This window comes from Peromyscus leucopus, chromosome 5 (genome assembly GCF_004664715.2).
Source record: "Peromyscus leucopus breed LL Stock chromosome 5, UCI_PerLeu_2.1, whole genome shotgun sequence".
Lineage (NCBI taxonomy): Eukaryota > Metazoa > Chordata > Mammalia > Rodentia > Cricetidae > Peromyscus > Peromyscus leucopus.
This window is the reverse complement of record NC_051067.1, coordinates 39,250,395-39,273,535: the sequence shown is the minus strand read 5'-3', so window position 1 is coordinate 39,273,535 and position 23,141 is coordinate 39,250,395. Positions and strand designations below refer to the sequence as shown.

Sequence of the window (23,141 nt, the reverse complement as noted above, 5' to 3'; positions counted from 1 at the left end):
ACCTGAGAAGAAAATAAGTAGCTTTCTTTTTATTAATCTTATTTAATAAGAATTTTATTCTGTATCTAGTTGCTTAATAATATCTAATGATGGTAAAATGATTCCAACTTTCATTATTTTTAAATACTAAATGAAAATAAGTTACCTCTCCACTGTTTTCATGTGTGGAATACCATATTTGATGAGCCATTATTCCCTTTTTTTTATGTTTTAGTAAATGTACAAAAGCAAATAGTAGGAAGTGGGATGTGCTGGGTTGATTTAAACACTAGAAACTATTTCTGAAGGATGAGAAGCTGCTGAGGAAGTCTACACACGCCTGGAGGACTTCCCTATGGGCAGAAAGAAACTAGTTGACCAGTTTCATTCCAGAGGTAGCATTATTTTCCTACAACACTGAATTTCTCTTTTTATGAGCCAGAGCCGCAGAATGGATGTTTAGATGAATCACAAAGCAATGTGAGCGTACGCTGCAGGTTCATTATGAGACCCACCCAGGAATCACACCTGGGCCTGTCTGTGACTGAGCGGGGAAGGCTTGCCCTGAAGATGGGTGTCTCCCTCCCCCAGGCTGGGGTCCCAGACAGAAGGGACCGTGGAAAAGGGCAGTGAGCGGCAGCATTCACGTCTCTCTGCTTCCTGTTCGCGGATGCCATGTGACCTGCCGCCTCCGCTCCTGCGGCTGTGTGAGCCACACCAGGGTGGACCCTCCAACCATGAGCCGAAAGAAACCCTTCCATTCAGAAGGGTTCGTCAACTATTTTGTTATAGCAATGAGAAAGTACAAAATAGAGTACATTAATACAAAACTTTTCCAAGCATAAAAAAAAATCAATATTCTGAGTAAATTCTTAATAAAAGACAAAAAAAAGTGAAAATTTCAAACTTCCCATGAAGGCTTTCCAGGTGGAGTCATGCCAAGACGTCATCCAGAATTGGTGGCACCCTGTCAGCATTCTGAGACATCAATAAAATGTTTCTAAAATAGAATGTGCCAGCCTGGCCACAGCTATATAGTGAGGCCATGTCTCTAAATGAATAAATAAATTTTTAAAGAGCACGCTCCACTGAGTCTGAATTGGGGACTCCAGACAATGAAGTAACTCCTGGCTGCCAGGAGATGAGAATACAGCATCTTCAGCTTGATGGGCCAGGAATCTGTTTTCTATACAATTTGGCACAGGGCTGCAATGCTGATAAAATACAACACAAAAATTTTAGAAAATATTATGTGCTTGAATATCGTGGTCCTGTCAAATTGCTCTAGAAACTTCTTAGTGGCCCCTGCTGGTTTCTTAACTAATGAATGATCACAGACTGGTAACGTGTGTTAGGTGCCAGCTGGAATCCACAGGGGACATTTGGAGTACTGCTGCTACAGATAAACTGTCTTTTGGATTTTAAAGAATAGGCTTAGCTGGGCAAGGACAGCATACACATTTGGAAGGGAGAGGAAGGAGAATCAGAAGTTTAAGGATATCCTCGGCTACGTAGAGAATTGAGGATAGCATGGGCTACATGACTCTCTCTCTCTCCATACACACACACACACACACACACACACAAATGTGTGTTTGACCTTCATTAAAACTGGACAAGATTTCTAATACTGCTCACTTCTACCCCCTGCCATTCAACTCTGATGCATTCCAGGATGGCTAGAAGCAACAGAAGAGGGAGGAGGAATGCCAGGCTCTCCACCCATCATGCTGCAAAGAAGACAGAGAAAAGAAGGCCCACTCCTTCCTGGAACCCACTCCACATCAAGGCAGGGCCAAACCAGAAGGCCTCGCTCCAGACACCGGCACTCACCAGCTTCCGATGGCTGCTGGAGAGCGCCTCCAGGATCTCATCCACGATGCGGTCAGACAGGAAAGAGGCCACTGTCAGCTTCACCTCACTGCGGACACCAAAGGGGAGAGAAGCTTTTCAGCCTATATTCGGGAGAGGGAGGAGCATGCACCTGTGAGGTCATGCAGTCTTTGAAAATGGACTGGAAGAATATGGGGACAGGACTAAGGAATACCAAAAGTAACCCTTAAACAATGCCACAAACAAACAGGTGACAGGCATCCATTGCCAATGTTGACTTGTCTCTGAGTTTGAAGCCTGAGATTTAATGGTAGAAATGAAAACCACCTGGATAAAGACAAACTCAACAGGGACCACATGTGCCACGTGACACACGGCACCTACTGTCACAGACATGAGCTGACTCGGACTGCAGAAAGTTCAGAGAGTCTAGTCAGGCTAGTACCCCTCAGTTATCACTGCAATGTGCACACACAGCACATAAAATGTTTGCACCAACGGAACTGTGCCACACTATTTCTGCTTTGACTTATCATTGTGCTAGGCATGTCAAAAATCCACAGTGCTCCACCTTTTGTAATAGAGGTTATTACAATTTTTAGTTTGGGTGCCTCTTAATCTGACCTCAGACAATTCCTCAGCAACGGAAAGAGGTTTATAGTTTTTAAGTAACAGGCTCTGGTTCCTACAGACAACTCCTGTTTTAGTTCACACTTCAGCCATTTGCAAGGATTCACCATCCATGAATCACCCTACTCTAAAGCGGAAGTGTACACAAGTCCAAGATTTGAGGGAGTTAGGAAGTCAGTCACATACCTACACTCTAGAATCATCTTATGAGTTTAGCCTGCTTTTGAAGTCAACAATTTTATGTTTTCAGAACAGACAAATGAGCTGTCAAAACAAAATTACTTAGTCCTAAAGCTGAAGTTGAATGTGTATTTGTGTAACAGGAAAATCGCTGTAACCTGAGTGTGACAATTTGTACTGAGACTTCTTCCTCAGGAAGATTACTGCTAGGATGCAGGAAGGGGATTAACTCTGATACTTGTGTAAATCTCCAGGAGGATTCTTCAATTCTTTTTTGATGAAACAAGGTCTCACTGGTATTTGACTGTCTAATATTTAATTATCTAATACTTTAAGCTGGGTGTGATGGCTCACAATCAGAATTCCAGGACTCAGAAGGCTGAGGCAGAAAGATAGCTGTGAGTCTAAGGCTGGCCTAAACTAGATATGATGGTGGTGGTGGTGGTGGTGGTGGTGGTGGTGGTGGTAATGACATTTAGTTAAACACATGAGAGTCATCCAGGTGAGATTCACTCTTGTCTCATAGTAAAAACATGGAACAGAGTCCTACCCCGGATTCCAGAGGATGCTGGAATCTGGTGATAACAAGCATTTCCTGATTCTCATTAGTCAATGCCTGAGATTCCGTCTCTTTCTAAGCCTCTAGGTACAGCACTTCATACCTCTCTTTCTCCCTCCTTCTCTGAAGACGGGGAGGGGTGGTTTATAGACTCCAAGGTGAAGACTTAAAAATGCCACTGTCGTTTGATGTCTCTGGACTGTTCTATCATTTTGTTGCTTGGGTTCTACTTCCTTTGGAGTCCCTCACCCTGCACGACCTCTCATACGAAAGTGTCTGTATTATCCCTGTATGTATGTGAGCTGTCAGCGCTCAGCTTACTCTATGCATTATAAAAATCCAAGAAATGAGTCTATGGACATACAACTGATTCACCCATGTAAAGGGTTCTACGCTCCTGTGCGACTTTCTGAATTTTCCAGTGTTCAGGGAAGGTGACCACATTTGACAGAATTTGCTAATAAAAAACAGAAGGGGGCTGGGTTGGGAAGAGGGCAGGATTAACCAGAGTGGAGCAGCAGTGGTGGTGAAAGACTGGATACATTGTGTACATGTGCGGGAATGTCATAAGGAAAGCCATTACTATGTATGTATAACTAATGTGGTGATATGAAAATGTTTTTAGAAGGGGGAGAGAAAACAAAAGGAATTTGATACTGCAGTACAGACATCAGCCCATGTTCTCTACTGGTGGCAGAAACTATTCCCATGAAAGAATACTGGCTAACACAGTTTTCATGCTAATAGTTAAAGGGGATATTTAATACTTATGCACTTCCCATTTTAAATATTCACATTTAAAATATGTGATACTTAAATATTTATTTTCAGTAACAAAGCTGAGTCTTAGATAACTAGAGTTTGTAAGCACACCTGTAAGGGCTGGAATGCATAAACTCGATAATCCTCAAGTGGTTCTGTAAACTCAAAATCCTTTTTTCTAACTTCTCAGAGTTTTCAAACTGCTTTAGACTTCATCCCAGTAGATACCAGAAGCTTATTAAACCAACAGAATGCAAAGCCGGGTCTCCAATCTGAGGCCATCCAGTGCCACGGGTTTCCTGACTCTGGTTCACAGCCCAGAGACTCTGTTTGGCTACCTGGCTTGCTCTGGCTGGAGCCAATCGGCTTCTTAGTTGTGTGGTCGTACTATTCCCAGCTCTCCACAACTGCTAATTTTCTTGCTCATCTAAATATCTTTATCAATATTCAGAAATAGGTGAAAGGGGAAACTTAACCTGTTTGGAACTGGGCTTCCAGCCGTCTCACTCCCCACCTAAGAGGCATAAGGAGGATGGACCGAGTACAACACAATGCTCAGGACCCCAAGGGTCTCTCCGCGAAAATCAAGGAAGTTTGTAATTACATCTTCTAAATACTGAAACCCTGAGATACGGCTCAAGCCTCTCCAAACACATATCTGGGGACTTCAAAGCCCACCATCCTAGCCTGGGGTGAACACATGATGATTCACTCTAAAGGTCTGAGGCAGGAGGACTGCTATAAGTTTCAGGCTAGTCTGAGCTACAGAGTTCCAATAAAGCCTGGGCTATAGATTGAGGGCCCCTCAACAAAACAAACAAAATAAACAAAACAAACAAACAAACACCAAAACAACAACAATAACAAAACTGACAGGGAAGGAGGGGGAACGGTGTGTGTGTATGTGTGTGTGTGTGTGTGTGTGTGTGTGTGTGTGTGTGTGTGTGTATGTGTGTGTGTGAAATATCCTCAGACTTAAGCCAGTGAGTTAGAAAGTGGAAGATAAATGCTGGATTCTGTAGTGGGTAGCCATTCCAACTTGGTTCTGGAAGTTCCAACCCCCATTGAGACTCTGGCAACTGTCACGCCTACGAGGCGGGGCGAGGGGAGGCGCCTGGGGACCCGAGAGCTGGATGGGCCAGCGCTCGCTCTGGGCGCTCTCTCGTCCCGGGACGCTGACCAGTGTAGATTGACTGTGTAGAGCTCCGGAGAACACCGTTGGACTGCATTACACCTTCCCCAGACCCTGCGACCTACCCATTACTTAATTTGTGAGTTTCGCCATTAAATAAATATCCTTTTAACTACGTGGAGTGGCCAAAATAATTTCACCAATATCTGGCGCTCACGTGGGGCAAACTCCAAAGGCCTGGGCCGCTCCCGCCGTCTCCTCCCTAGCTGGCGGGTACCTAAACCCGCCTGCAAAGTTCCATATAACCAGGGAACACCTACATGGTTCCATTCCCGAAAAAGGGAGCAGCTAGTCCTATCTCAATTCCCTAGCTTAGCCCCAGACCAGCGAAAGAGGCAGGAGAGTGCTAGCTCCGATTTCCGCCATCTCCGCCATTCCGCCATCTCCCTCCGACCCCAGCCAAGATCGCCAGCAGGCCCTGTTTCGGAGCTGTACCAACGCCACCTGCTGGCTGAAAAGGGCTACTACACGAAAGGTAAGCATATTGTTTCAAGTAAAGGTACTTGATAATTTTACACCTTAAAATTGACTAACAAATTTTGAGTAATTCGTGTAATATGGCCGACAACATTACCTCACAAGAATTTAAAAACCTTTTTGCCTGTATGATGAATGACATCTTCCTGGAAATATACGACATTCCTAAGGCATATCTGGGCTATACCATTTTGGCATTCATCATAATAATTCACACAGTGTTCAAACACTGGTTTAAGAACAAAGATGAGTCATTATTGGGACTGATACAGGCTTTAAAAGATAGCAATGAAGGCTTAGAGAAAAAGATTCTCTCTCTGGAATCTGCTTTCAAAGATAGCAATGAAGGCTTAGAGAAAAAGATTCTCTCTCTGGAATCTGCTTTCAAAGATAGCAATGAAGGCTTAGAGAAAAAGATTCTCTCTCTGGAATCTGCTTTCAAAGATAGCAATGAAGGCTTAGAGAAAAAGATTCTCTCTCTGGAATCTGCTTTCAAAGATAGCAATGAAGGCTTAGAGAAAAAGATTCTCTCTCTGGAATCTGCTTTCAAAGATAGCAATGAAGGCTTAGAGAAAAAGATTCTTTCTCTAGAATCTGCTAATCAGGATGTACAAAACAGGCTTGTACCCAAAATTGATTTTATTGATAATAAATATGAATATTTAATGGATAGAACACTAACTCTCCAGAGTGAAGTTGTGGCTACTCAGACAGTATATAAGGAAGAAAGATTATCGTTAATTGATAGGATAAGGTCCATGGAATCATGTGTTTCTGAGGAACATAAAAACTTCTATGATTCCATGAGAAATATGGAGTCCCTTACAAGAGAGGAGGTTCACTCCCTAGAACAGACCCTAGGTGCTCGTTTGCAAGCCCTAGAAGAAACTCTCAGTAAACATGACAAGGGAACTAATAAGCAGAAGGTCAAGACCATAGAGGTTGTAACATCTCCAAATGGCTCTCATACAATGGCTTATCCTGTTATTGTCCATGAGAAGCCAGCAGATGACACACACCCCGAGCCATATATGACATATACATTACAACCAATTTCAACAAGGGACTTTAAAAATATAAAGGAAGCAGTAGTTACGTATGGGATACAATCCACATATGTAAAACAGATGTTAAATTCGTGGTCTACCTCACATAGAATCATTCCAGATGACTGGCATCAGTTAATTTCAGCTGTTCTAGAATATAGTCAGCAGTTACAGTGGAAAAGCTGGTTGAGAGAAGAGGCAAAAAATTTAGAACAACAAGGTAAAATCAGAGGTTTTGTGATCTCCCAAGATCAAATACTTGGTGAGGGATGTTTCGCTGACAGGAATGTACAAGCCACTTATGATGAGCATACAATATCCCTATGCCGTACAGCAGCTCTAAATGCTTGGGAAAAAATTCCAGAACCTGGAAAACCAACTGAGGTATACACAAAGATATTTCAGGGACCGCAGGAACCCTTCACTGATTTTTTACAAAGACTGAACAGAGCTATAACAAGAGCTGTGTCAGACAAAGAATTAAGAAAAGTATTAACTGAGTCCTTGGCATTCGACAATGCTAATGCAGAATGCAGAAGAATACTTACACCATTAAAGATCAGATCAGCTCCTTTGGAAGAATGGATTCAATATACTAATGGTGTTCAGTCTCTTAACTACAGTAATGAGGCTTGGATAGGAGAGACAAATCCCAGAGGTGAAAGAAGGCCCCGTGTTACCAAATGTTTTAAGTGTGGTACACCAGGTCATATAAGTAAAAACTGTACATGGGGTACTCCTAGAAGCAATACTCCTTCTAGGAATAGCCTAAACAGGAGACCCCAACCACCTCCTGGATTATGTAGAAGATGTGGCAAAGGCCGACATTGGACCAGTGAGTGCAGATCAAAAATAGATATACAAGGCAACCCTTTACTGGCGGGAAACTCCTCAGGGGGCCTCTTGCAGGCCCCCAAACCAAACGTAGTACGAACATTCCCTGCCACTGTGGAAGAAATTCCTCTCCAGGACAACTGAATAAACCAATGCCTAATGTAAAAACTGATACTGCAATGGATGATAAAACAGCTTTGATAGCTGGATCACAGTTTACAAAGAACACTATAAAACAAATATTTTGGCAGACTTCCATAAATGAACAAAGACCAAAGCTTAGAATTCGAATTAATGGCCTGGTTCTGGAGGCCTGGTGGACACAGTTGCAGATGTGACTATAATTACACCAAAATCATGGCATCCAAATTGGCCTCTTCAAGAGGTAGATGTCCAACTGTTAGGGATTGGCACCCTATCTCAGATAAAACAGAGTTCGAGATGGGTTGAATGCATAGGGCCAGAAGGACAGAGAGGAAGGCTGAAGCCTTATGTAGCAAATGTAGCAGTAAATCTTTGGGGCCGAGATCTGTTACAACAGTGGAATACCCAGATTAAAATTCCTACACTTTCAGAAAAGGAATACAGACCAATGCATGTTTCTAGGAATAATATCATAACATGCTATAAAAATCAGTCACCAACCATTCAGGCTGTTCACAAACAGAGCACGACTGTTGTTGAACTCTCAGAAGTACCAACTGCCTTACCTTTAAAATGGCTAACTAATAAACCTGTCTGGGTTGGACAATGGCCTTTGACAAAAGAGAAGCTACAAGCTTTAGAACAGCTGGTTCAAGAGCAGTTAAATGCTCAACACATTGAAGAATCTACCAGTCCTTGGAATTCTCCTGTATTTGTTATAAAAAAAAAATCTGGTAATTGGAGAATGCTGACAGATCTGAGAGCTATTAATAAAGTAATTCAGCCAATGGGCTCCCTACAGACTGGGATGCCCTTGCCCTCTATGCTACCAAAAGAATGGCCTATAATAGTTATTGACTTAAAAGACTGTTCCTTTACCATACCCTTACAGGACAATGATAGAGAAAAATTTGCCTTCACAGTACCTAATTATAATAATTCTCAGCCAGTCAAGAGATATCAATGGAAGGTCCTCCACAGGGAATGTTAAACAGTCCTACTTTGTGTCAATACTTTGTGCAGAAACCATTAGAGATAATTCGTGTAAAGTTTCCACAATCCATAATTTATCACTATATGGATGATATCCTATTAGCTGATAAAAAGTTAGATACATTGGAAAGCATGTTTGAAGAAGTAAAAAAGGTTTTGCCTCGCTGGGGACTGCAAATTGCTCCTGAAAAAATACAAAGAGGAGATTCTATTAATTACTTAGGATATAAGATAGAGCTACAAAAAATTAGACCCCAAAAGGTACAACTAAGAAGAGATAGATTGAAGACTCTTAATGATTTTCAAAAGTTATTAGGAAGCATTTCCAACTTACTGGGTATCATGGGAATACCCAAAGATGGACTACAAAATTTGGCTAATACTCTAGAAGGGGACAAAGAATTAAATAGTCCAAGAGAATTATCAGCCGAAGCTGAGAAGGAATTGGCTCTAGTAGAAAAGACAATTCGAGAAGCACATGTGGATCGTGTGGATCCAGAACTTAAATGCATTCTTGTCATATTCCCCTCCAGACATTCCCCAACAGGTATTTTGATGCAGAGGGAAGATATTATATTGGAATGGATATTCCTACCACGTAAACCAAATAAGAAATTAAAGACTTATATAGAAAAGATCTCTGATTTGATTCAAAAGGGTAAATTAAGACTTCGCCAGTTGACAGGAATGGACCCAGCAGAAATTGTAGTACCATTAACTAATGAGGAAATTTCATCACTATGGAAAGATAATGAATACTGGCAGAGAGCCTGCAGTAACTTTTTGGGAGAGATTAACAACCACTATCCCAAAAAGCAAGAGAATAGAATTCATAAAGAAGACTGAATGGGTCCTTCCTCACATTGTACGACAAAAGCCAATTTCTGGAGTCCTCACATTCTATACTGATGCAAATAAATCAGGGAAAGCAGGATATAAATCAGGAGACTTAAGTAAAGTGGTGCAAAGTCCATATAGCTCTGTACAAAAGGCAGAACTGTATGCCATTCTTATGGTACTGATGGACTTCACAGAACCCCTCAATATAGTCACTGACTCTCAATATGCAGAGAGAGTTGTTTTACATATTGAAACTGCTGAATTTATTCCTGATAATACAGAATTAACTTCATTATTCATACAATTGCAGGAAATCATCAGAAAAAGGGAACATCCTATATATATAACACATATCAGATCCCATACAGGTCTGCCAGGACCTTTAGCACAAGGTAATGATGAGATTGATCAGTTACTAATAGGTAATGTGCTAGAAGCTTCAGAATATCATAAGAAACACCATATAAATAGCAAAGGTTTGAAGAAGGATTTCTCCATCACTTGGCAACAGGCTAGGGATATTGTGAAAAAATGTCCTACTTGTTCCATCTATAACCAAACTCCATTACCTGCAGGGAGTAATCCAAAAGGTATACAAAGAAATGAAATTTGGCAGATGGATGTGTTTCATTTTGCAGAATTTGGAAGATTAAAGTATGTACATCATACCATTGACACCTATTCAGGATTTCAATGGGCAACTCCTATGAGTTCTGAAAAGGCTGATTCTGTGATTACACACCTATTAGAAGTTATGGCCATCATGGGAATACCTGTACAAATTAAGACAGACAATGCCCGGCATATGTCTCCAATAAAATGAGACAGTTCTTTGCTTATTATAATATAAAGCATGTTACAGGTATACCACACAATCCCACAGGCCAAGCAGTCATAGAGAGATCCAATCGAACTTTAAAGGATATGCTAAATAAACAGCAACAGGTAACAATGACTCCTAGAAATAGACTGCATAGTGCTTTATTAACCTTGAATTTTCTCAATGCTAATGAGAAAGGAACAACAGCTGCGGAGAGACATTGGACAACAGACAAAACTCCTGAGCTAAACCAACCAGTTTATTTTAAGGATGTGCTGACCTCAGAATGGAAACCTGGATATGTTCTACGTTGGGGAAGGGGTTTTGCCTTTGTTTCTGCAGGAGAAGAAAAGCTATGGATACCAACAAAATTAATAAAAATTCGATTCGAACAGGAAAAACCCCTTGATGAAGAGAAGTAAAAGATCATCCACCAATGTGACATCTCTACAAGTTGTAAGAAAAATTTAACAATCAAAGGGTGGGGTAGGGTTCTGTTTTTGTCTTTACAGGATAATGGAAATACCCATCTTTCAAAACACATAAGGCCTTGGATATCCGGATGTTTACAGCAGAAAGGAAGAATCTATTGGTACCAATCTACACATGGTAAAATCTCACTGTCTAACATCTTTCTCTCTATCAATCTAGAAAAGTTGTGGTTCCAATTCAATTATAGCCAAGCTGGCTTTGGAGATGGAATTGGCTCACTCCTTCTCTAAACCCAAGCATATTGCTAAAAGAAAAGTTTAAGAGATTCTTCAGTCCCATATCAGAAGAGCCCTCTGGTGTGAGACAGAAGGAAACCAATAAAAAGGGACCATTGTCTTCTAAATTCTAATTCTCTCCATGCTTACTCTTGATTTCTCAGAATCCTTTCTTACATGCTATGTCCTCTTTAAATCCAAACCTCCCATTTTTGATAACAAATAAGTTTTTCCAATAGCAATCTCAGAAGTCACCAGAAGGAAGATGGGGCCCCAACAACAACAACTCTACCCAATCCAGAATGATGCCATGGTAATCATCATCATACTACACTTCTTGCCAGAATTTCAGACAATCTTACCCATTACTCTAAAACTTGCTGCAGAACCTACAGTTAGTCTAACTGAGATTTAACTATCTGAGCTTTCTCACAGTACCCAACAGAGATAACATCACCCCCTAAACGGCAGGAAGCAATTCTAAGAAAACGACGCCCCTTCTCCCTTAGGTTTCATAATTCTCAGGGTTATGGATGACGGTTATAGGGTTGGGGGTGGAAGAAAATATTAACTCAGGATTGTAAAAAAAAAAAAAAAAAAAAAAAAAAAAAAAAGGGGTGGGGGGAGAAGAAATGGAACGGATAGGTATAAGATATGATGGTAAATCATTGTATATACTAGTAAACAAACTTAGTAAAATAGCAATCTTAGATAATTTGCACTGTAATTTGTACTGTTATAGAATCTTATATGTTGATACAAATGTAGACTATTTTTATACTCCTGTTTAAGATAATTTGTATATTGATACAAATACAGAACTATATTTGTTATAATGTACATATATTTCTACTCTTATTTGAAACATTTTTATATTGATACAAATGTAAATTTATATCTGTCATACTTTATATATGTTCTACTTCTGTTTAGGATATTCGGTATATTGATATATATTTAATATTATTGTCATATTGCATATCGCACTATATATTCCTACCTCTGTTATAAATATCTTGTGTATTGTCACAATTTTGAAGTCATCGTTCTTCACCATACATTTGCTTATAGACTGTTTACCTTATTTACGTGAAGCCTTAGTCCTTAGGTTATTTTGATAGATAAGATTTATAGATTTATAGTCGCCTATGTCATCTCTATAGTTACGTTAGTTAGGTTATCCAGATTTACAGATACATAGGTTAGATGGGCAGGTAATCTTCAAACATTTCATAGACCTGGAGAATATGGCATTTAAATAACTTAGAATTCTGTTGACGTGAGACACAATTGCTCCTGGCTGCACCAATTGATCCCGAGAGAATGTTGGGCTTCTAAGACATTTCCATTTGGAAGTTTGTCTTTTGGCACAAAATGGCCTACTGGGCAAAGAACTGCCCTTGCCTTGATGGCTGACAGTACAAATGCAATGCTCTCCTTTCTGGACAAGCGGGACACAAGGAAAGCGACCACTGTACTCTGCCAAGACAGGGTAAGATGGTCTTTCAGAAATCCTGCTTCTGAAAATGGTCTGTCAGATACTCTAGGCCTGTAGCCAATTTGAATGCACCAACAATGCTGAGAAACATTAGGTGACTGTCCAGGCTGCCAGCTGTCTTGGTCTACTCTTGCAAGATTCCCGAAAGTTGCTTGCATCCGTCTTCCATTTCTCAGGTACCGTTATATTCCTTCTCAGGTCTTTGATGGGATTGAAGACTAGCAGTTATAGTTACAACTTAGTATATATAATATCTTAGATAGAACTTATTAAGTATTAGGTTCAGGTTCTTTAGGATAGGACACCTTTGAATGATCTTTATAATATGCTGTTTACCTATGCTCTATACTTCTCTGGATTTTAGTATGTGTTTCTTGCTTGATATTGTTTGCATTAGTTGTAGTTACATCTTATCTAGGTCATTATCTCTCATTATTTCTGGACAATATTTGATAACCATTCCTTTGTATATAGTCTTGTATTAGTTTAGAACCTTCTTATTTAGACAAAAAGGGGGAGATGTAGTGGGTAGCCATTCCAACTTGGTTCTGGAAGTTCCAACCCCCATTGAGACTCTGGCAACTGTCACGCCTACGAGGCGGGGCGAGGGGAGGCGCCTGGGGACCCGAGAGCTGGATGGGCCAGCGCTCGCGCTGGGCGCTCTCTCGTGCCCGGATGCTGACCGGTGCAGATTGACTGTGTAGAGCTCCAGAGAACACCGTTGGACTGCATTACACCTTCCCCAGACCCTGCGACCTACCCATTACTTAATTTGTGAGTTTCGCCATTAAATAAATATCCTTTTAACTACGTGGAGTGGCCAAAATAATTTCTCCAATAGGATTCAGAACCCAGGAATTACGATTTTGTCTTCCTCCTGTTATATAAAACCCTTAAAGAGCCACAGACTCTGTGCTCTTAGGTAATGCAGATATAATATGTCCAGAACTCTCACCTGTGTATATAACCTATGTTTACATACATTGCTTGTGTGCATAACTATGTTTACATATATTTTCCTTGGTCCGTTAGACACATCTCAACACACTCCTTGATGATGAAGCCACCAACACTATCTTCTCGGGAAGATAAGAACCTGGACCGTGTCTCACATACTAACATAATGAACATACCTAATTTTGTTAAGAATGTCGATTCCGGACTGTTCCAACAGGACATTTTTAACAAAGGTGCGTGGGATGGAAATCTTTTCAGTGCTGGCATGGATCAGGTCCTGTCGGATGTGGGCTTTTTTCATCACACTGGGGCAGAGGTTCTCAGCCGCATCCACCATGTTCTCAAGCAAACCCTGCAATACAGAAGAGGGAGATAAGGACGCAGCCACCAGAACCCTTGGAGGACAGGAACCCTTGGGGCACAACCAAGGACTCCAGACAGCCCCTAAGAGATCTGTAACTCCTGGGCGACTGATGAACTCAAGGGATCACTTGAAATCAGACACCAGAAGAACCTGTGCTTCGCTCTGGCCTCTAAAGTCTTCCGGGCGGCAGGTGGACTTAAGACAGCTATGAATGAGAATAATAAAACATGCTTTTACAAGGCAACTTGCCACAGCAGACTAAGGTCCCAGGTCCTAGAAAGCATGCTTAACAGATACAAACTTAAGATTGGAAATCGCTAAAATATGTATGTGACTTCCCAAATCACACAAACCTCTAAATTATAATGAGCTGTTCAATAGTTCTACCAAGACACAACAGCAGGAAAATAACAAAATCACTGAAATGACTGCCAATTTTTCTCTTCTAAGAGAAAAGTTTTCCTAACTGTAAAACAGTAGTTATAAGAACAGCGGTAAACAACATGAATAATAACAGATGAAAACGTTTACAGAGAAACAACCTCAACAGCAACGCCAAAACATGTTTTCTCACAGCCCTGCAGCATCTGAGAAAAAACACAGCACATTCCACTCTCCCAACATCTGTGCAGATGGATGGGGTAGCTGCTCAAGGGATCTTCCCTCACAGGTGAGAAATGTGTGCACTAAGGAATGTTAAGTGACTTGCTCAAGACGGGTGACGGGATTGCTCCATGGAAAAGGCATCTGTGTTTCTGTCAGACCCAAAGTTGAACCCTAGCTGAATGACAAAATTATCCACCTATAACCTTAATACCAAGGGACGGATCAAGGTCGCGCTCCACTCTACAAAATAAATCTCATCCAGGACGCTTGTCAGTCCACACAATCCTCTGTAAACGAAGGCTGATTCTGACATACTTCGTCTATAAACAAGGAGAGTGGGGCTCAGAGGAGGTCAGTGACTTGTTCGGGGATACCCAGTGCTTACGGGAATTGGTGCATGAGGGCTCAGGGTCTCCTGTCCAGTTCTCCTGTTTCCTCCTCTAGTATTCTCTTCCGACACCCCAGTCTGTCCAAGTCTTTGCTCCAGGACCTACAGTTTTCTTTCCCTGTTCTCTGAGCAACTGCATCTAAGGTCTCCAGGGTGATCGTGTGATGCAGGGCTGGGAGAAAGGGTCCTAGGACACATCCGCAATGCTGTAGGCTCCAGCTCAGATATTACACTGCACCTCCACCACACAGCACCCGCCCTTCAACAGCCCGCCTTCCGGAGCCCTGCGCTGTGCCTCGGGCTTTAATGAGTCTCAAGCAAACACTTATCTACAGTGATGTGGGAGGCAGAGAGTTGCTGAGAGTCTGAATTTTAAGTTTTACCAGATGTTAATTAGCTTAAATTTAAATGAGCACAAATAGGAAACAGTAGCCGTGGTGAGTGGTGAGCTAGGTCTAATGTTACATTGATTCATCACCACAGGATTAGGTAGGGCATGGGAAAGTTTCAGTTCATTGTCCTGAGATACACACACACACACACACACACACACACACACACACACACACACACACACATATATATTTGGTTTTTCTTAGTTTTTGGCACACTGGACTTGAAATGTTGTTTCGGAAAGCCAGTGTTTCTATTTAGCAACACTACATTTTCCCCGTTCCTTGTTTCATGAAGCTCAGATATTTTTTTTCTCTGATAGCTTTTATTTTGACCCAAGGTATAACCCTTAATTTTTAGTGTAGTCTAGGAAGAGAAAGCTAATCTGGTTGTTGTTGTTGTTGTATGTGTGCGTTTCTTCTTTTTCTTTTAAAGATGTAGCTTTAATCATGGAGGCTGGGAGTGGGTGGGCAGGAGAAGAAGGCACAGGATCTCCTGGAGCCAAAGTTAGGTGTGGATGTGAACGGCTTGAGGTGGGTGCTGGGAACTGGACTTGGTCCTCTGCAGAAGCAGTTCATGCTCTTCATTTCTGAGCTGCGGCTCCAGCCCCGCTGTCTCGGTTTCTGGATGAACTGTCTTCATTGCATCCGCCTTAAGCACTGGGTCAGCTGGATGTGTAACTCTGCACTAGCAGTTTATGTTTGTGGGGAAGTGTGCCGACATCATCTCATTGTCTCCTGGCTTTCTTAACTGCTGAGCAGTGAGTTGCCACAGCTCCACAGGTGTGTGTGTGTGTGTGTGTGTGTGTGTGTGTGTGTGTGTGTGAAGTCCAGAGAAAGAGGAAGTTTTCCTCCCCTGGACTCTGCTCCCCATCCCTCCCGCTCTGGGCTTGCTGGCCTTCTGCAGCCAGTCTGCCAATCCCCAGTTCCCGACTCTCTCCAGTGCCACCGTCTCTCGTTTCTGTTTCCCTCCTTCTGGAAAGCCAAGCCAGGCTGCTGTGAACTCTGTGCACATCTCTGCACTTTTCTGACCTTGTTTTCATTCTGTCAGTCTCTGTGTTATTGTCTTCAGACAACACTCAGTGAGCAGGCCCTGGATCTGAAACGTGACAGAACTCAGTTCCCTTAAGACAGTCTCAAGGTGTGTGCCTCTGAACTGTAAAATAACCAGTACTCCCACTGGGTGTTGGGAAATCTGTATAATGTCTGTAAAGCAAACTGGATCAATATCTTTAAGATGGCAGCTACCCTTTTGTGCTTGGTATTGGGCCTCAGGATTGCAAATGTAATGTCCATACTGAAGTGTTCGGGAACTTTTTCTTTTGCTGTGGAGACACTCAGTACAGGGTTGTGGATGTAGCTCAGTGGTAGAGCACCTGCCTAGCATGTTCAAGGTCCTGATGTCCATCCCAGAACTGCAAAACACCACTACCACCACCACCAGCAGCAGCAACAACAGTAACAATAACAAGGACAACAGCAGCAGCAACAATAAAAACAGCAGCAGCAACCACCACAGCAATAGCAGCAACTACAACATCAAAACCCTAAATACAGAAAACAAACTCTTTTGAATAAATCAAGATCTGACTGGACAGAATTCCGCCCAAACCCATCAGGCTTCCTATCCTAAGTGAATCTGAAATTTACCAGTGCAAACTTTCACCGTTTAAGCCTGAGGGAAAGAAAGCAAGAACTTTCCAGACTCAAGGAAGCATGTTAAAATGTAAGGCCAGAGGGGGGAAAAAGTCCCAAACCCATGTATTCTCTATGATTGTCCCAGCAGTGACGTTAGGAGGCAAAGGGAGGGGCAGAGGGGAGGGCCATTCTGACATCTTGACACAGGCCAGGCCAGAGAACACAGGGCCCTCAGAGAAAGAACTCTGCAGACCCTTGCTCTAGGGCATGGTGAAGAGGCTGACCCACCTGCCCATTATTTTCTGCTTTCTGAAATAATCACTTTGAAAAAGAGCCCACAGAACCATTTGAATTTTTCTCATCTAATAATTAAAACCCCCACCATTGATTGCAATAAAGCCTTATCCTGATCAAATATCAGAGTGAGAAGAAGTCACTATGGCTGCTACACAAGCCTGAGTAAAGAACTGTGGTCCAGCCATCCTGGGCCACTGTCAGGATGAATAAACTCAGGGTGCTGAGCCAGGCCTCCCCCTTTTCCATTCTCTGCAGTAAAAAACTATTTTTACAAAATAGTAATTCCTTTTTTTTTTTTTAAATACCAAAAAAAATCCACCTCCTTAAGCTGGTGTGATATGCTTTAGAGACTGCAAACAGGAACAGGGCCCCTTTACCAATGAAAATTCACTTTCAGGAGTAAGGAATGGTCCTTACAGCTTAGTTAATCATATAAAATGCACTTTGTTACCTAATTTTTAGGAAATCAATGCATTACATGGTTACTGTAAGTAGGAAAATTGGCCAGGCAGTGACGGCACAGGCCTTTAATCCCAGCACTCAGAAGACAGAGGCAGGTGGATTTCTATGAGTTGGAGTCCAGCCTGAACTACAAAGCAAGTACCAGAACAGCCAAGGCTACACAGAGAAACCATCTCGAAAAACCAACTCAAACAAAAAAAGAATCTTAAAAAAAAGTAGGAAAGCATGGTGTCATCATCATCACCACCCCACCCCCACCCTTCACCCCTGCAAAAGGCTATTTGTCAGGTCAGCAGAAGAAAGGAGAAAGGAAGTGAAGTTCTTCAGGGCATGGAAAATGTAAGAAAGTCAATGTTTCAGCAGAACGCGTGAATCTCTGAATGAGGACTTGCTGTGATTCATGACAGATGCTTTGAGAGGGAAAGGCACTTGAATCTCACAAGGTCCCGGAAGGACATGTAAGCAGGGAACAGGAAAAACACAAACACAGGCCACTGCAGGCTTGGGGCCTGGGAACTAGTGACGCAGAAGACCAGTGGCACAGGGAAAGCAGAGGACATTGGTGCCGTCCAGCAAGGGCGCAGAAAAGCCCACAACAAAAAGCAGGCAAAGCCTACCCACAGGACAGTAGCATCTATACTATCTCAGGCCTTTTAAATGCAAATGTATTTTATTTTGGATATTTGTGCCCTAGTCCTCCCAAGAAAAATTAGCCATAATCAATTTCAACTGCTCCAGGCAGTTTCGGGGAAAGAGACAGCTAAGGTCAGGGCAGTCTGTGGCTCAGACAAGATGAAAAACCAGCAACAGTTGGAAGCTGTTGGACAGGAAGGGACCTGTTACCGCATTTCATGCCAATTTAAATGACAGCCATTCATACAGTAGGAAGAAATTCTTACAGATGTGCTAAAGGGAGGGGGGGCGGGGAACAGATGGAAATAGGCCTTTTTCAACAGAAAACACACAGGGCTGGGTATGTAGCTCACTGATCAAATGCTTACCCAGCAAGCATACAGCCCTGAGGCCAAGCTCCAGCACCATAAATAAATAAATACTTATGCACTACTCTGCTATTAAGGAAATAAAAACATACAATGGGTTGGTTTTTTTTTTTTTTTTCAAATGTTAGAGGTGTCCCGCTGTACCCAGTACCACAAGGAATACGATAAATGAGCAGTTCCAGGCACTACTTGACATGTTTGCCAATCCATACAAAAGCATAATGCGATTAACCCAGGAATGGAGCGATTACATAAATTCGCCCTAACAAAGCTTATCAGAAATTAGAACAGGCACATCTATGCAGTGGAATGCATCTTTAATGCAGCCATGAGAAACCGTGCTTCCTCGCTACTACAACTGCACTTGTAATAATGACTCCCTGTGTAAAAGGTTCCTAATCATTTGCATGGCATCGTCACAAAGATAAGGCGGAGTACCTAGGCAGAATCCGATGTGATTTTTGTTTCCGTAATTCTTTACAAATTTACTGTTGGTATTGCTTAAGCATTTCTCATTAGTTTTCATTTTTTACAGTCAGAAATAAGCAACATAGTTGTTTATTACTAATTTTAAAAAGTATATGCCTTGTACAGGCAGACCCTTGTAGCTCCTTGTACAGGCAGACCCTTGTAGATCCTTGAACAAGCAGACCCTTGTAGTGGGTAGCCACTCCAGCTTGGATCTGGAAGTTCCAACCCCCACTGAGACTCTGGCAACTGTCACGCCTACGAGGCAGGGCCAGGGGAGGCGCCTGGAGACCCCAGAGCTGGATGGGCCAGCGCTCTCTCTGTGCGTTCTCTCTGTGCCGGGAAGCTGAACAGTGGAGGTTGACTGAGCAGAGCTCCAGAGAACACCGCTGGACTGCGATACACCTTCCCCAGACCCTGAGACCTACCTATTACTTAATTTGTGAGTTACGCCATTAAATAAATATCCTTTTAACTACGTGGAGTGGCCAAAATAATTTCACCAATAGACCCTTGTAGATCTTTGTACAGACAGACCCTTGCAGACCTTTGTACAGGCAGACCCTTGCAGACCTTTGTACAGGCAGACCCTTGCAGACCTTTGTACAGGCAGACCCTTGCAGATCTTTGTACAGGCAGACCCTTGCAGACCTTTGTACAGGCAGACCCTTGCATATCTTTGTACAGGCAGACCCTTGCAGATCCTTGAACAGGCAGACCCTTGCATATCTTTGTACAGGCAGACCCTTGCAGATCTTTATACAGGCAGGCCGTACAGAGGATCCAAGAGCAATTTAATATCATTTGGTCTAGAACGACTCAGAAGCAGCACACTGCTCTTTTCTGCCCCTGTCTTTTCAGTCCAAATTTAAATAGCCACAGGTAAATAAAATTTACAGACTAGGTGTGTGTCTTTGAGGCATGCACAAGGATATAGATTAACATCTAAGACTCCACAGCATTTTCTGCCCTATTAGCGTGATTTTCGGAGACTAACCAGCATCCTGGGGAGGTGTCAATCGTTTGCGCCTCCACTCCAGCACTTGCTGCAGAAGGAAACAGACTAAACAATGACAGGAACTCAAGGGCTTCAAGGCATCCTTCAAGACAAGAATCCTTCTGAATGAGAAACACCTGTGGGCAGCTGATTTCTGAAATCACCTTTGGAAAAAGCTGCTCTTAGGTTACCCACATCCTCTAAAGTCTTAGGGACCTTGTAAAGCCTTTTTTCAGCCTGTAAGCCAATAGCAGACCTCTGTTTATTTGGGTGCCCTATAGCTCCATTCTGATAAGTCCGTTTCTCCATCCCTAAGCATGTCAAGGATGGATGGCTATGCCTCTACTGTCCTTCTCCATGTACGCAGCATGGCAGTACTTACTCACAGGCCCCACCACTTTTTCCACTCTCAAAATCAAATATATTTCCCCAGAGCACTTTTTTTTGGTGTCTTCTATGTGGAAATCATCCCCATCAGTAACAACCAACCATATTAAGTGCATTTAAAGATTTCCCATCAAATGCGAGACTAACTACGTAGGAAAGCATTCTAAAACACAGAAACTAGACTAGATGTTGTATTTACTTTTACCCATGTATTTCCCAGTTAGTGTAAACACACAGGCACACACTACAAATACACACACACACACACACACACACACACACACACATACACACTTGCATCCTATAAATACGGGCAGCTACAGTATAGAATGCCATCAAACAATTACATCATCACAAATTCACTCCCCCAAATAACAGGATCCACAGACCTTCAGTTGTTCATCGACAACTCTTGTGACTTCTCCGGCCATTGACTCCAGGGTCTCCTGAATGGGACTGGATGACAGACCACTGGCTCCTGCCCAGGAAGCACCGCCCACATGGTATAAGTTCGGTAACAACTGTAAGAAAGGTGAAAGGTAACCTTGTTGTAATTGAAAAACATATTTTGATAAGCATTAAGACCACTGCGAAGTTATGGAGAACTAAAGAAACATATTAGAGATCATCGGTCCTCGGCCAAAGCCACAGATGGTGAATTGAGGCCCATGCTCTTTACTGGCGTCTGGTCATCTTGGTGAAAACCAGCAATGCTAGCACCTCAACACAGTGACACTGGGAGACGGCACAGTCATTACTGCCCCTCAGCAGCTCTGAGGCCATGGAGTCAGTCAGTGTCCCTGACATTCCTGTCTCTGTCTGGGATGTGAGGGTTAAACTAATTTTCAGCACACTTTTGTCACCAAAGGTGCACCAAATAATGCCACTTCTCTTCAGATGCCAATCGATTGTCCCAGGATTCCACTCGATTCTGATACTCTCTGCCTAGATTGTCATCAGATGCCACAAGAAAGGACTCACACCTCCAAGACTATATCACTCATCTGTCAGTGACAAATCCTAGGTCATCACGGGTACAGAAAACTGATCACAAACTCAAGGGGTCCCTACCACCTAGTCCTCGGGTTTAGTGACCTGCTGGAATGCCTCACGAATCCCAGGAAAACGCCTTCCTCACCACTGCTGGTTCCCCAACCAGACAGTGAAATGACCTCACAAACGGCTCTCCGGGGGCTCGGGGGAGAGGGCTTCCATGCTGTCTCCAGGTATGCCAGCTTCCAAGTCCCTTGATGGCACCAAGCAGAAGCTATCTAAAGCTCTGTTTTAAGACTCCCTCAAAGGTACAGCGGAGGCATGGTTGATGATGTCACTGGTCATGGGTGAATGGACCCAGTCTCCAGCCCTTCCCATTGGCAGAGGGTGTGGACTGGACAGAAGAGCCAATGTTCATCCTATGGTTGGTTCCTCCACATCCGCTCATTAAGATGAATGCTGCTGTGTTGAAAAACTTTGGTTATCAGTACCTAAAGATGTTATTGTTACCTCTGTCACTTAGAATGTTCCAGGGATTTAGAGACTCTGTGCCAGGATACAAGGACAACGGCTCAGTATATATTATTATTGCACCATAGGACTATTTGATGACTAATCTGTAAGTTGTGATTCTGGGGCCAATAAGATATCTCAGTGGGTACTCGCCACCAAGGCCACCAAGCTTACCAAACTGAGTTTGATCCCTGGGACCTACATTGTGGAAGGAGAGAAAATATTCCCACAAGCTACCCTTACACTTACACACACACACACACACACACACACACATGCAAGTTAAACAATAATGAAACAGCTAAATAAAACTACTTATATGAGCCGGGCGGTGGTGGCACATGCCTTTATTATACTAGCACTCACAGAGGCAGGGGAATCTCTGAGTTCTGGACCAGCCTGGTCTACAGAGTGAGTTCCAGGACAGCCAGGGCTACACAGAGAAACCCTGTCTCAAAAAATAAAAACAAAGTTGATAACAACAACAACAACAAAACCCCTACTTATGTGACCCCAACAGCAGAAGAGCCCAGGCTCTGACTCACACTGAGTCTATTTTCTATTAAGTCACACTTTGGGGACTAAAGTCTTTGTAGACAGGCTCTCACTATGCTGCCCAGGCTGGCCTCAAACTTGCTGCAACCTTCCTGCCTCAGTACCCTGAGTTCTAGGATTACAGGTGTGAGTAACCTGGGAACCAAATCTTACCACAGAGGATGTGTCCTGTCAGAGATGACTGTGGGAGTATTGTGCTGTCAGTTACTCAGGGCTTAATTTTTTACTCTGAAATTCTCACCGTGCTCCGCTCCTTATTCCTATGATTAGAAATTCAGGTACAAACAGGGTAAACACAATACAGACTCTCACGAATTCCGAGGAGGAACTCACCGTTTTAGAGTTCTTAGCGTCACGCATGATCCGCTCCGCTGCCTTTAAATCCTCCTGAATAGCGTCACCCCCACAGGATCGCAAGGAGTTGAGGTGATCCTGAACCTTCACACACACCCGGTCAATCATCTGTGGGAAGCAGAGAAGCATGGGAGTTGGTGCAGAAATGAAGACACAGAATGGACAATGAAAATTCAAGAAAACAGAATGCATAGGGTTGAAAAGCCTCTTGCTGGCATCTTCCAGAAGGGAGGTTAACCAATTATTAAATTAGTCTAACCAAACATGCAAGAAAC

General features: G+C 42.7%; 1 protein-coding gene across 11 annotated transcripts in view; it reads right to left on the bottom strand.

Moving 5' to 3' along the window:
• Window positions 1-23,141, bottom strand: part of Carmil1 (capping protein regulator and myosin 1 linker 1) — a 299,648-nt gene that overhangs the window by 46,782 nt on the left and 229,725 nt on the right. For all 11 annotated transcript variants that reach the window (XM_028880526.2, XM_028880554.2, XM_028880547.2 and 8 more), the window contains 4 exons: window positions 22,846-22,974; window positions 20,841-20,972; window positions 13,628-13,803; window positions 1,813-1,900 (listed from right to left, as the gene is read on the bottom strand). In XM_028880526.2, coding sequence (XP_028736359.1) covers window positions 1,813-1,900; window positions 13,628-13,803; window positions 20,841-20,972; window positions 22,846-22,974 — 525 coding nt within the window. The remainder of the gene's footprint in view (window positions 1-1,812; window positions 1,901-13,627; window positions 13,804-20,840; window positions 20,973-22,845; window positions 22,975-23,141) is intronic.